The following is a 13791-nucleotide window of genomic DNA, read 5'->3' on the forward strand; positions in this document are numbered from 1 at the left end:
GCCGATGCTTGTGCGAGTGTTATGTAAGGTTGAGAGGATACAGGTAAAATGCGGACCGGAAGTCGGAAATACCGTCAGGTCACGCAGCGCTTCTATCAGTCGCTGGGAAACAAATCTCGTGACGGCGTGGACGGGATGGTAGAAGAAGAGAGAGGGAGAGAGAAGTAGAGATGAGACAAGGGGAGAAAACGAAAACCAAGGGGCCTAGCCAAGGGCAAAGTAAGCCTCTGCCTAGCACTGGCAAGCACTGGAACTCAACCCAAATTCATTTCATATACCCGGCCACCTACTGTGCTCATCTGGCTGTCACTGGTCGCAATTGCGTCAGACATGCACACATAGACTCAACCTCCATTGTTTGTTTGTTTGCCTGCCTCTTTTTGCATTGTTAGTTCTTGACCTTCTCCATCACAGTCACATTGATTCATCACCTCTGTCAACATGGCTGTCATCAGTTGGCTGATTGGTTGGCTACACTGCCCCATGCCAAAAACACCAGATGCACACATTCGCTCAACGCGGTCTAGTAGCAACCTAGTCAACCTCACACCACATCCATCATAGGAGTCCTGTCCTGTCCGATTGCTCACATTATTATCTATCCTAAACAATACTATAACAATACCCGTCTATTACACTACTTTTGGTCGCTTTCCTCATCTGATCGAGCCATTGGCTGCCAGCCCGCTGCTACTCCCGCTGCAACAATACCTGCCATCACCGTAGGTGCTCCAAGCGCACTGTTGGATCGTGATCGTGTAGATCGTGGCCTCTTGCCAGAGCTGGGCGTCGCAATCGGCGATCCCTCGAATGGGTTGTCTTGAGTTGGTGTCTGCGGTGCGTTGAGAGAGTTGGATCGCGAATGAGATGGGCTTCTAGACCGAACCATCTCAACCGCCTCCTTGGGGTGTGCGATAGCAAACTTGAGGTTGTTGAGACGTCCTCCCTTCATTCTTCGGAGAAAGTTGAGCTCATCTCGAACATCCGCCAGCGGCTCGGGATACATGTTCATCTCCTCGTCCGAGATGGTGAGACCAGGCACATTGTTGGCCCGCTTCTTAAGAAACTCGGGAATCAGAGCAAGCAGGAAGCTGTCGGGAACCAGGCGGATCACGATACCGAAAGGAATCGAGATAAAGCCAAGGACAATAGCAATGCCCCAAAGGGTGCTGGACTGTCCCTCCTCTGCAATCTGGAATGCGTGGCCGCCGACAAAGATGATGAGAACTTGACCACCACACATAATGGCACTGATGCCGATAAAGAACCAATTCTTGGTGAGTCCTTCAAAGATGTTGAACCTGTTATCCAGGCGACGGTTGCTACAGACGTTAGATGGTCACTGTGTAAAGAGGAGAGAGAATACTTACTTCCACTGGTTAAAGATTTGCATCCACACAAACGTGTTAAACACAAGCGTCGCGATTTCATCTTTGCTGGGAATGTTCTTTGTTGGCAAGACACCCTTGGGGCCTCCATAGTAGAGAAGGAACGTGATGGCAAGCTGGTAGATGGATTGTCCGAGAATCATCTTCCACATGGTGACCGAGATGATGCCCGATCCCTTTGGCTCTGGCTTTCGGTCCAGGACGCTCTCGTGAGGAGGATCAGTGGCAAGGGCGAGGGCAGCAAGAGTATCCATGATCAGGTTAACCCAGAGCAGCTGCACGGCGGTCAGGACAGAAGACTCTTCCTCGCTAGAGACGGCAGTGACAAATGTCAGAATGACGGCCGTCACGTTGACAGTCAGCTGGAACTGGAGGAATCTCTTGACGGCGTCGTTGACTGCACGACCCCACTTCAAGGCCTTGACGATACTGTTGAAGTTGTCATCCATCAGAATAATGGACGACGCCTCCTTGGCAACCTCGGTACCGGCGATACCCATGGAGAAACCGATGTCGGCCATCTTGAGAGCGGGAGCGTCGTTGGTGCCGTCACCAGTCACAGCAACAGTTTCATTCTTGTCCTTGAGTCTCTTGACCAAGATTCGCTTGTCCTCAGGGGAAGATCGAGCCAGCACGTGAAGTCGGGGAATGATTTGCTCCTGCTCAAACTTGGACAGGTTTCGGAACTCAGGGCCCTCCATGACGAGACTGTTGGGCTGGAGGATACCACACTCACGAGCAATCGACTCGGCAGTGATCTTGTTGTCTCCAGTAACCATGCGGACGACGACACCAGCCTTCTGGCAGAGCTTGACGGCTTCAGGAACGCCTTCACGGAGAGGATCCTGAATACCGACGACACTGATAAAGGCCATGTTGTAAAAGAGATTCTCGAAAGGAACCTCGGTGCTACCTTCAACCTGGCCAGCATTCTTAGGAGGCCATGCAGGGAAGTCCTTGTAGCAGATTCCAATGGTTCGGAGTGACCTCTTGGCGTAGCTCTCGATGAGATGGTTGATGGTGTCGATGTTATCTTGAGACATGGGGGCGAGCGAGTCATCGGCGGCAGGGTCGCGGAGGATCTGGCTACACTTGGCCAGGATGATTTCGGAGGCACCCTTGATGTAGAGACGGGCGCTGCCATTGGGCAGCTGAACGACAATACCCATGCACTTGCGACCAGAGTCGAAAGGAATCAGCTGAAGGACCTTGGCATTCTCTCGCTCTTCGCTGACAGGGCCCATGCCAAGGTGAGCCCTGGCAAAGATGAGCATGGCAGTTTCAGTCTTGGAACCGATAAAGGTTTGTTCGCCATCAACGTCGCCCTCAAAGGCAGTCGAGTTGAGAGAGATGGACTTGAGGAGAAGTTCCCGGACAGGAGCGCTGAGCATAGAGGCAAACTCGGAGGCGGATATATCGCCACTGAGGTCGACCGGAGTAGAGGTACCGCTTGAATCTCCTTGGCGAGATCCCCCAAACCGATGGCTAGTTCCGATAGTTCCAGAAACAACCTGCATCTTATTCTGAGTGAGAGTTCCCGTCTTGTCGGAGCAGATGGTCGTGGCATTGCCCATGACTTCGCAAGCCTTCAAGTGTCGTACCAGGTTGGCATCTCGCAGCATTCGAGTTGTCGCAAAAGCCAGAGCCAGAGTGACAGCCAGAGGCAGACCTTCGGGAACAGCGACCACAATAATGGTTACGACAACAATAAAAATGTTAAGGAATTGTTGTCCCTTTTCAGCTGGGGTGACCGAAGGAGGCTGCTTAGGCAGGCGGACCAGGAATTGGATGAACAAGACGATGAACAGAAGCAGACCGGCAGCACCACCAAGCTTGGCGATGTAGGTGGCGATAACATTCAGCTTCGCCTGAAGAGGGGTCATCTCAGGATCCTCGTTAAGAGCCATGAGCGTCTTGCCGTAGGATGAGTAGACACCAACAGAGGTGGTCATAAAGGTACCGACACCCTCCATGATGCGAGCTCCAGACTGGATAAAAGGGTCCATCTTCTTGAGGTCTTCGTGGTTCTCGATGGCGGCAAACACTTCGTCGGCGCCTCGCTTTCGGATAACATCAGACTCGCCGGTGGTCTGAGACTCGTCGCACTTGACATTGAAACCTTCAATGAGAATTCCGTCAACCGGTACCAAGTCACCGGGCTCAAGGTGAACAACGTCGCCGACCAACAAATCAAAAACCGATAGCTCAATAGTCTTTCCTGAGCGAACCACCTTGACGACGCGGTCCTGCTTCTTCTTGTTCAACTTTGTAAACTGTCGCTCCTTTTGGTAGTCGTTGAGTGATCCAACGATAACAACGATGGCGATGGCGACGATAATCGCAACACCTTCGATCCATTCGACCTTGGGCTCACCCGGCTTATGAGCACCACCAAAAGTCTGATACAGGCCAACTGCCAGACTGATAACCGCGGCGATGGAAAGCAGGATCAGGACCTTGTCGTTATAGGTGATCCACATGAGCTCTAGCAAGCTCTTTCCCTTCTTCTCAGGAAGTCGGTTATCCTTGAAGACGCGTAACCGGTCTGAAAAGCCTTCTCCTGATGAAGAGGCGTGGTGTGTAATGTGCTTTTTTGATGTCGCGTCCTCGAACGATACTTGGCCATCAAGACCCTTTTCGTCCACGCTCAATCCAGCCTTGCGGTCAGTCCGTAAACCCTTCTCCAGGCCATCCATGCCACCCAACTTATAAAAGGCCGATAGACTTTTGGGGTTAAACATTTTGTTAAGCTGGCCAGGTGTAAAGGCAAATGGGTTGTTTTCCACCTCGAAATCGGCCTCTGTTCCGACGTCAGGCTTCAAGGCCGTCTCATCGTTGATAATCTTCTTATGATCATATTCGGATCCCTTGAGCGTATCCACCTGTGTCGAGTTGGACGCCACAACGGTGGTGTCTCCTTGCGACGAGACAGATCTGGACATGTCCTCTGAGTCGACTGAATTCTGTCGCGATCGATGGTTCAGCGGCACAGCCAAGAAGCCGGCACCATCGCCAGATTTTGATGTGACGGGACTCGAGACATTGTGAGGGCTTGTTGGTCGGCTATCCTTGTCGAAAGACATTGAAGTATTCAATTCGAGTTGTCGAGTATCAGTCGTCGTGGGACTAACAGCGTCGTCTGGAGAGATGGGCGAGTTGGGGCGCTCCTGGTTATTAGGGTTGACAGCTGTAGTGTCGATGGTGATTGTAGGGCTATTAAAGGTCAGCCGAGTCTCAACGGGAGGCCTGTTGACGTACGCGCGACGCCTCATGGGCGGATTCGACTCATCTGCCATGGCGACGGGGCTATGCAGATTCCGTATAGATGAAGGAAAGGCGTAGAGCCAAAGCGATGTAAGCCAAGGAAAGAATTCGCCTGGAGCGGCTCAAGTTGATTGATGATCAAGGCCTCGAGTGCATGGCCGATGAAGGAGAGACGAGACGAGAAGGAGATGTGCGAAGTTGTTTTGGTTGAGGTGAGTGAGGCAGTGCAAATGGTTCCGCCACTGATTGGCTGGTGGAGACGGGAGCACGGGCAAGTGTTACTCTAGCAGGGACCAGGCGCTACCGAAGTCCTTGCCGGGGCTGATTGGTGATGCAGTGAGTTCCTACGGACCATAAGCGCTGGATGCTCAAGTTGTGCATAAACTATGGAGAAGAAGCACCGGTGCGTCCGTCCGAAGCGGCCTCTTGACGTTGAGTACAGTCCAGAGCAGAGGCTGAGTACATTCAGCAGGTGAGCACAAGCTGTGTGTCAATTCAGGAGATCTGGATGCAAAGCCAAGGCACTAAACGCGGCCCCTTGCTGGTCGTTAGTGGCATGACTTGGCGCCGAGACCGCTCAACGTCGTGGAACATTGAATCGGTGATGGTGTCAATGGATTATTCGTACGTATTCTACGTATTCTTTCTGCGAGCGAACACGCACTGAATCCATAAGCTTGACGTCTAACAGGCGCTCACCCCTATTGACAACGGAGAACGGAGAACGAGATTCCATAGCTAATCTCAACCCCGGCTTCTATACCAGGGAATTCGACAAACTCATCAAACTAGCCCTCACCCCGGTCTAGCCGCGGCTTGCGTACTCGCCGGCTGATGAGCTTATTTGTCACTGTGTCCGGGGACGCGTTTACTCGCAATGGCATCTCTGCACATATTATCGGGGATGCCATGCTTTGACGAGACGAGGATACTGGTTATGCGAGCTCCGTCAGGAGTTGAAGCAAGGATTCATCCTTGACGATCCATTCGAAATCCACTGCGGCGATATTGGTACCCCACCGACCGGGGCCAAGGCCAAGCTTTCACGGGATGCACACTCTATCTTGTCTGCCCCTGTTGCAGCCGACTCGGTCGACCGACACAAAGTCAGTTTCACCAGAGCCAACCTGGTGCGAGGGGTGACAAATGTCCTCGAGGCTGAGTCGCGCAGACTTGCCACAACAGGACCTCCCGCGGCTGGCATTGAACCAAATTGCCGGAGATGCCCAGCGTCGATCATGAACAAACTGAGACATTGCCCCTTGGACGTGACTTGGCAGGCCGAGACCGATCCACCACGGCAGCGGCTCAACTGTTTTCCGCGACCAGCCAGCTGAGGCTGGAGGCCTGGATCTCAACAGAATCTGTGGCGGTGCACAGCCTCATGGAACGTATCGAGAGGCAGCCAGATGTTGTACACGTTGCTTCGAAGTTCGGGGCATTTACTCAAACAGAGACAAAGCATCGTCATGATTCTTCACGTGTCGTCGAAAAAGAGTTGTCCAAGTTCTGGGCAACGCGACCACTCAGTCGACTGACCAATCAACGTTGGCCCTTTCTTACCAGGCATCTTTCTGCAGCAAGGGTCATTAGCGGTATCATGGTCAACATTCAAGTTATTCACCGCTAGCCCGAACGGTGTGCCAGATCGAGCAACCAAATGGTGGCTCAGCTGTAAAGGTTTTCGATATGACGAGTTGACTATGGAGTGCCTCGAGGCCTCGATGGAGTCTCGGCTACATCCCGTGAGGCTGCCTCATCCCCGCGTGACGACTACCTGTCAAGTCGAGCTGAGTTGTCACCGCTCCTAGTTAGCATGTGGCCAACAAGTGAGGAGCCGAGGTGAAGCTACGTCTAAGCCACCTCCAACATTGAGCTCATCACGATGGCAGCTCAGCTTGACAGGTAGAGCTCCAAGCCACAAACGTACACCAACTCTGTGGCGATCTCTGATATTGAAACCAGATGATCAAGACTTGTACTGCTGGCCATCTAAGCCTCGACACGGAGGTTACCTCTTCCGGTCTCGCGATGTTCAAGTTGTATTGAGTCAGGTAATGCGTGGACGAGTCAGTCTGAGGCATTGTCAGACTAGCCGGATAATCTGCTAGTTCTCAGGATACGCATACGCGATGCTGTTGACCTACGGCACAGCTCAGAGTCCAACACCAATAATCTTACGTGTGTGAACATCACGATTCCAAATAACACAACCTCAAACCAACGCATCGCCCTCCACGCGACAAAAGGACATGGCATCCCATCCCTCACCGTCAAATACGTCCAACCGATTCTGTCGACCCCCAACTCCACCACCGTGGCTGTGTTATCATCCATCCAATCGGCATCAATCCTGGTTATGATATTGCGACTGTGAAATATTGAAATTTGCGCCCGACCTAATCCGACGGTTGTGACAGATGCAATACCCTGCTTCGGGAAGTTGGGCAAGACCCGGTAAAGTTGAGGCTATGCTCGTGGGGTTAACATGCCGTGATCGTCCACATTCCGAATCATACGACGGTAACCGGGATACCAGATAGGCACAGAGAGAGCGTGGAGGCACAGACAAGGCAAACTCAGAAAACACTTAGACAGGACCGATAGGTGCCAGGCAACATGAAGCATCAGGCCGAGACACGCCGAGACAAAACAATAACTTTTAGACTCCTACTCATCCTCTACCAAGATCAAGCTTTCGTACGGGAACCATGTCCTCAGCACCCTCCTGGTCCTTTGGCGAGATGTTAAAGAATGGTGCAACCCCATGTCTCAATACCCCCTTCCAGAACCCAGAGACGATATCCTTGAGGTCACCCCCAGTCTGCTTAAAGTCAGGGAACGCATTCACCTCGAGCAACCAAGCAGTTCCCTTGGCATCCACAAGAAAGTCAAGACCAAACACTTCAAAAGCGTTTGGCAGTGTTTGAAAGTGGATGGGCATGGCCTTGGCTGCCGCCTCAAAGACCTCGCCGGTCACATCGCAGATCTGAGTAAAGATGTCATCCCGTGTCTCCTTTGACAGGGGCAGATCCCAGAAACGACGGACGGTGTTTTCGTTGGGCGAGTCCTGGAGACATGTGTTTGTGAGGAACGACTCAATATCTTCCGGGGCATCTGCCGGTGCAGTGTACGGCTTGCCAGCAAACAGGGCCAGCATGTGCTTGTACACCCAGACGTTGAGGCTTCCAGTGCACATGACATAAGTTCGAATGTGAAACTTGCGGCTCTCGCCTTCGACCAAAAGGGGCGGGTGAATATAGGGCTGTGCAACAAAGTGGCGTAGATGAGAGGTCATGATACCGTCGCCGTCGTCGTCATCATCTGCCTCGGGCTCATCGTCAGTGTCAGGCTGATCTTCTTCCCAGGCATCAAATATGGCTTGGAGCTCATCCATAGAGCTAAAGAGTCGAATGCCCTGGCCTCGGTCACTCATTCCTGGCTTCAGGATCCACCATTCCTTGTCGTCAGGCTTCTCCTCGTTCCGTTCCATGCTCTCCCGGAGGTCAAACGCCTCCACCAGAGCATCGTCTAGAAACTCGGCAAAGTCAACCTCAAACGCCTCACTTCGCTTGACGTGTTGCTTGAGGATAGACGATGGGTTCTTGGCAATCCAGTGATCCACGGTTGTCGATAGGTAGTGCTTTCGGATAAGAGCCTTTCGAATCATGTAGCTGTTGATGAGAGACGTCTTTTCGTGGCTGGCAGCGTACTCAAAGTCAATAGACTCGTAGGCAGTGATCTGGAGAACCTTTTCATCGCCAAACTCTGCGAGGGACGACTGTTCTTTAGTGGTCACGTCCAAGATGCCAGGGAACAGAGATTCGATGGCGGACAGAATGAGAGGCTGCACATAAGAATCCTCGTAAGAAACGATGGCTTGAACCGCACTCTTTGGCCGAATGGCCACCTCTGAACCTGAACTGCCCACGGTAAGGACTATTGTCTAGATACATTTCCTTCCAACTTACAGTTCTAGCTCCTTCTGGTTGGACTCTTCAGAATCATGCATAAAGTTGGCCTTGAGGGCGGTGACACTGACATTGTTAGCTTGTGATGGACTCGGGGTTAGCAACATACCTTGTCAGTCCCTCTTTGACAGCCCATCCGTCGTTGCCTGGCTTGGACTCTTCCACACTCTTGTAAACATCTGTAAACCTGGGTGCCCATTTAAAGTGCTTGTGGACATGTCCTTTGCGGGCAGATGACCCAGCATCGTCCACTTCTCCTTGAATACCCTCTCGTATTCTCTCCTCCTCCTCATTTTCGTCCCCGGCTTCACCCTCAATCTCCTGGAAGCAGCCACCTTCTCTCCAGTAGTTCTGCAGCATGTTTGTCCAGATGGCCTTTTTGTTTTCGAGACCTTCCACAAGAGGCACGTTGACGCTGTAGAGATCTGCACTGCCGTCCGTAGGCCACTGCTTGTACAGAGCCTCGATAACCTTGACACTGCGTCGGCAAGCTGCCTCAATGATGACGGGGTCGTGGTTTCGGGAGAAAAAGGCAAAGCTCAGTGCAATGGCCTTTTTCTGGCAAACAGCAGCCTCGAGTGCAGCTCCAAGAGTTCCCGAGCTCAAGGCAAAGACGGCCGTGGTGTTTCTGCCATAGTTGGGTCCGCTGACAACAAGGTCGATCGGTCCTCGGTCCTGGAAGAAGTGGTGAAGGCCAATCTGGACGCACGAAGCAGGCGTTCCGTCAACCAGAATCCACTCCTCGACATCTCCCGAAGGTGAAGGACGATGATGAGTAGTGCCCTCAGAATCTTCACCGTGGATGACAGACGAAGGACGGTAATACAGAGGCTTGAGGGTCTGGCCGATCATGTGGGCCTTGCCAATCCATGACCGTTGAGTATGAGGCAGACAGACCGAGACGGTGTGGCCGGCTCCCTTGAGCTGCTGAATGAGGCAGCTCACGTAGGGAGAGGCGTGAGATGAGGGAGGACCATCGTCGTTGGTGACTAGAATGTGCATCTTGGCTGTGGGATGGTGTGTAGAAGTGCAATTACGATGGGAAGTACGGATACAAAGTCGAGAGAAGTGGTGAGGGGCACGAGTGGCAGTGGGGCTCCAGTAAACAGCTAGCACGTCAGCGCCTCATGTAATTATCATGAACTTGTCTGTTTGTTTATTCGAATAGACTAATTCACGAGTTCTACCTAAATGTGATGAGTGAATTGAATACGTTCCAAGGAGACCTAACATTTTACCTCCCAGAGGTTCAGGTATCGCCTATCCTCAACGTTCTTTCCTTTCCTTGTCCTTAATCCTGTGCGCGTGCATACATGAGTCCATTGTCCATCCAACGCCAAACCATCCATTAAGCAAGTAAGTAAGCGATATCAATAGTAAACAATACGTCATTAAACTCGGGTGCGTTTGGCTTCCGTTGGGCTGAGCGATTCGCCCGCTCGCTTGCGTGACTCTTTGTTGGGCTCCTTGGTTCGTCGCCAGGAGTCGAATGGGCTTCGTTGCCCAGGGGCCTTGATGGGCGTTCCCTCGTCCAAAAGCTTGTTGATGGATCGCGTAATTCGGCGAGTGTCTGGTGGTGACACGGGAAGCTTGGGTGCTTCGGGAGTGCTGGCACGCTCCTTGGATCGAGACTTTTGTGGTGTCTGGGGAACAATCTCTGGTGCTTGCTCTTGTTCCAGCTCATCCTCGACGTCAGTCACAGCCTCTTCCTCTTCAATCTCCTCCATTGTCTTTGTCTTTTGGAAAAGAAGGCGAGGCTTGATGGAAGCACGAGTAAGAGGTCGGTTAAGGTAAGCCTCGACATCTTCCTCATCGGCTTGGAGTTCATCCAAATCCTCTGCCTCATATTCAGAAAACTTGCGAAAGAACTTCTTTCCACGGCTATGATAGTTAGCATTGAGTGAGTCATTGTGGGTGGTGAAACTTACAATACGTAAACCATTCCGTCTTCGCGGCGAGATGCCTCGTCAATAGTCTTGATACCCTCTCCGGGAACCTTGACCTTGCGCTTGCCTCGCTTGCTGGGCTCGGGCTCTGGGGCGTCGCCGAAGAAAGGGTTGCTACTCTCATCTCGGGTAGGGATGCGATCCCGAGTGTCGGTGAAAATTTCGATAGGGTCTTCAATCTCCTCCGCAGTGAAGCTCTCCATGGAAATGCCAGTGTACTTCTTGGTGCGTCGCTTCTTAGGGCTGGCAATCACTTCAGACTCGGCAAAGAGATTGCGGGCGACGGACTTGATGTTGGCGGCAGTTTTCTCATTAGGGGGCTTCTGAGGAGTCTTGGAAGGCGTGGGAAGCATGCCAGCTGATCGAATGGCCGAAGAGGCAGGTCTGCTGAGAGCGGCTTGAGAACTTTCGCCCATGTTGATAGGAGCACGACGCACAGCGTCAAGAGCAGGCTGGCGCTTCTTTTGCGGAGAAGGCATCGGGGTAGCGACGGACTTGGTCTTCTTGACTGTGCGTGGTGATCGTGGTTGGCGAGATGCGCCGGGTGAAGGAGTTCGGTTTGCGCGCTGTTCAGAAATTCGGGCGGATTTGCGAGGAGTGAATGGCTCCCAGTTGTCTTGGTATCCGAGGCGTGGAGTTGGAGGGCTGTGGATGCGGGAGGGCGGAGGGGGAGTCGTTGACCCGTGTGCGGCAGCCATTTTGGTAGCGACCGATAATCAACTGTTTGTGTGTGCCTCGTCCCTATCAGGTAATTATGTCGTCGTGATGCTCGTCGAAAATGGGTGCTCCTTTGTTGCCAGGTCTACCCGGGAGCGGTGCGTCGAATTGGCTTTGTTTATTGAGGGAATATCCCACGCAGCGAACACAGCAATCGTGGCGGCAGACGGAACGAGCGGGAAAGATACGGTGGATGACGATAGGGTAGGGCGATGATGGATTCGGCTTTGATATATTTGATGATGGAAGAGTCGGTGATGGTAGTTTGGTTGTAGGCTCAGATGACAACACTCGATGAAGGAGGAGAAAAGTGGCTGGGTGATTACCCTGGAGTGTGGCCCAGCCTCCCCGTTTCTGTTGTTGGGGCTGAAATTGGGCCGTGCCCCTACGAGCCGCACGCGTCCATGGGCCATGGGCGCGTCGTTACGCGACATGGATGCCCAATCACGGTGCAGGTTTCAGGCAGGCGTCAAACAAAGGGTGGGACAATGCCCCTCATCAATTAAGTTCCGTGTGCAAGTCAACAAGCGCCGACACGTGCATGACAACCAATTTGACGGCCCAACGACCAGACTCTAACCGCCTGTCAACCGACATCATGTCCGACGATTACACACAGGAAGAGATTTGGTCCTCGCCGGTCCAAGCCGACCGTCCGAGGACCCCCAGGACTCCCAAGACACCCAAGACTCCAACCCAGGAACGTGAGCCTATAGACCATGAAGCTGCGCTGCGCAAGGAGCTCGAAGGTGTACGAAACATCAACGAATCCATCGAGGGCGTTATTGCGACCCTAGAGCGTGCCGGGGGCAACATGGATGTACGTGCCGTGCTCCGTGCCTGCTGCCACGTCTACTGACCTCTATAGACCGTATCCAAAACAGTAAACAATGCATCTGTCCTCCTCAACACCTGGACTCGGATATTATCACAGACGGAGCATAATCAGCGTCTGATCCTGGACCCTAGCTGGAAGGGTGCAACTGAAGACCTCGCCGAACAAGAGGCAGAGGCCATCCAAAGGCAGCTGGCTGCTGAGAGAAGGGCTGCTGAAGAAGAGCAGAGACGTGAAGAGTTGCGTAGACGACGCGAGGAAGAAGAGAGGCAAAGGCTGGCCTCGGCCGCACCCGCACGCGGAACCAGGGGGGCCAGGGGTGGCCGAGGACGAGGCGGGCCAGCCGCAAGGGGCTCAAGCTATTCAAGCTCGAGCTATTCCGGGAGTTCTATCCCAGGTCGTGGGACATCCAATATCGGCAGAGGATTTGGCGCACGTCGGGCTCGAGGGACTAAATGATTACTTCATGATACCCAACCTATTTCTTCTTGAAAAAGTCGCTCATCTTCTTCATACCCCTGGTGTTGACCTTTTTGAGCTCCCGGACGCCTCTGCTTTCCATCGACTTTTTCTTCTTTTCCTCCTCCGCCTTTCTCTTCTTAACCCTGGCCTCATCCTCTTCTTCGTCTCGGTCTCGTTTTCGGGAGTAGTCCATGGAGTGTGATGCCACGGCTTCCGCGCGGAACTTGGCGAGTTTGGAGAGATAGTCGTCGAGAGAAGAAAAGTCGACAGCTTTTTCAACAGCTGCTTGTAATTCGGTAGCAAGGGATGGGGCAATGTAGCTCGAGCAGATGAAGCTAAATGCGACTCGTAACCTTTGCAGGTCTGTGACTTCGGGAGATGCCTGAATGGCAGTGACGACATCGTCGGTGATGGTTGTAAAGGATGTGGCTGTCGAAGGCTGGGTATCGGTCGTCGTGGACTGAGAATCGGTTGAATCGGCTGGTGTCTCGACTGTTTCGGTGGTTGGCTGGGAGGCTTCTGCCTTCAACTCTCGCTTCTGGGCGAGGACAGGGGCTTCAAGGGCTTTCTTGACAAACTTCTCCTCCATGCTAGCCGGCAATTGATCCATTCTCCTTGCCTTTTCCAGTACGACATTGACAAGCTTCTCGTTGTTTATGCGAAACATGGTTTCGTCGCCTGCCTCGACCGTGTCGCAAACCGCCCCCATCCTGCTCTCAATGAGTTTCCGGGTCTTTTCGCAACGTAGAATCTCGGATAGATGAGAGGACTCCTCGGGGAGGTGGTCAAAGTGGTCATCACTTGACAAAAATAACCGCTTCTCTGATCCCTTTGTCTGCTCAGTCAGAGCTGGGAGAACCAGAAACACGGGATCGATCAAGGTGGCCAAGTACAGCTCCTGGCCCATTGAGATGTCTGCATTCTTGCCATTTTCAATCAGCCAGCTCCGAGGAGTCGCCTTTGGCGTCGCGATCTTTGTAAACTCGTAGATGCCAGTTTCGGGACAAACTAGATATCTCGCAGGGCGCGCATGTCTGGGATTGGGTAGAGTGACGATTCGCGCATCGGGAGTGGCTTTCGAGGGCAGGATAAAGATCTTGGAGGGATTCTCTGAGCGGGTGAGACTAATCTTGGAAGTCGTTGATGTTGGCTCTGCAGGCGCGTCCGCCGTCTTTGTTGATCTTGTCCTTGCCATTTCGCGTCGATTG

General features: G+C 52.8%; 5 protein-coding genes across 5 annotated transcripts; 1 reads left to right on the top strand and 4 right to left on the bottom strand.

Annotated features, from left to right (window-relative positions):
- Window positions 1-637: 637 nt before the first annotated feature.
- Window positions 638-4684, bottom strand: NCS57_00291500 (Calcium-transporting ATPase; the record flags this gene model as incomplete). Its single annotated transcript, XM_053052933.1, has 3 exons — window positions 638-1322; window positions 1371-4601; window positions 4647-4684. The coding sequence occupies 3 exons, from the start codon at window positions 4682-4684 to the stop codon at window positions 638-640; spliced, it is 3954 nt and encodes a 1317-aa protein (XP_052918179.1).
- A 2642-nt stretch (window positions 4685-7326) lies between these two features.
- NCS57_00291600 (SurE domain-containing protein) lies at window positions 7327-9625 on the bottom strand (the record flags this gene model as incomplete). The annotated part of the gene is made up of 3 exons (XM_053052934.1): window positions 7327-8575; window positions 8624-8689; window positions 8733-9625. 3 exons carry the CDS (start codon window positions 9623-9625, stop codon window positions 7327-7329), a joined length of 2208 nt encoding a protein of 735 aa, XP_052918180.1.
- Window positions 9626-10014: 389 nt separating this feature from the next.
- Window positions 10015-11267, bottom strand: NCS57_00291700 (uncharacterized protein; the record flags this gene model as incomplete). The annotated part of the gene is made up of 2 exons (XM_053052935.1): window positions 10015-10504; window positions 10552-11267. 2 exons carry the CDS (start codon window positions 11265-11267, stop codon window positions 10015-10017), a joined length of 1206 nt encoding a protein of 401 aa, XP_052918181.1.
- A 617-nt stretch (window positions 11268-11884) lies between these two features.
- On the top strand, window positions 11885-12145 carry NCS57_00291800 (uncharacterized protein; the record flags this gene model as incomplete). Its single annotated transcript, XM_053052936.1, has 1 exon — window positions 11885-12145. One exon carries the CDS (start codon window positions 11885-11887, stop codon window positions 12143-12145), a length of 261 nt encoding a protein of 86 aa, XP_052918182.1.
- Window positions 12146-12599: 454 nt separating this feature from the next.
- On the bottom strand, window positions 12600-13778 carry NCS57_00291900 (Ribonuclease H2 subunit B; the record flags this gene model as incomplete). Its single annotated transcript, XM_053052937.1, has 1 exon — window positions 12600-13778. One exon carries the CDS (start codon window positions 13776-13778, stop codon window positions 12600-12602), a length of 1179 nt encoding a protein of 392 aa, XP_052918183.1.
- Between the last annotated feature and the right edge of the window lie 13 nt (window positions 13779-13791).

Source organism: Fusarium keratoplasticum, chromosome 2 (genome assembly GCF_025433545.1).
Source record: "Fusarium keratoplasticum isolate Fu6.1 chromosome 2, whole genome shotgun sequence".
NCBI lineage: Eukaryota > Fungi > Ascomycota > Sordariomycetes > Hypocreales > Nectriaceae > Fusarium > Fusarium keratoplasticum.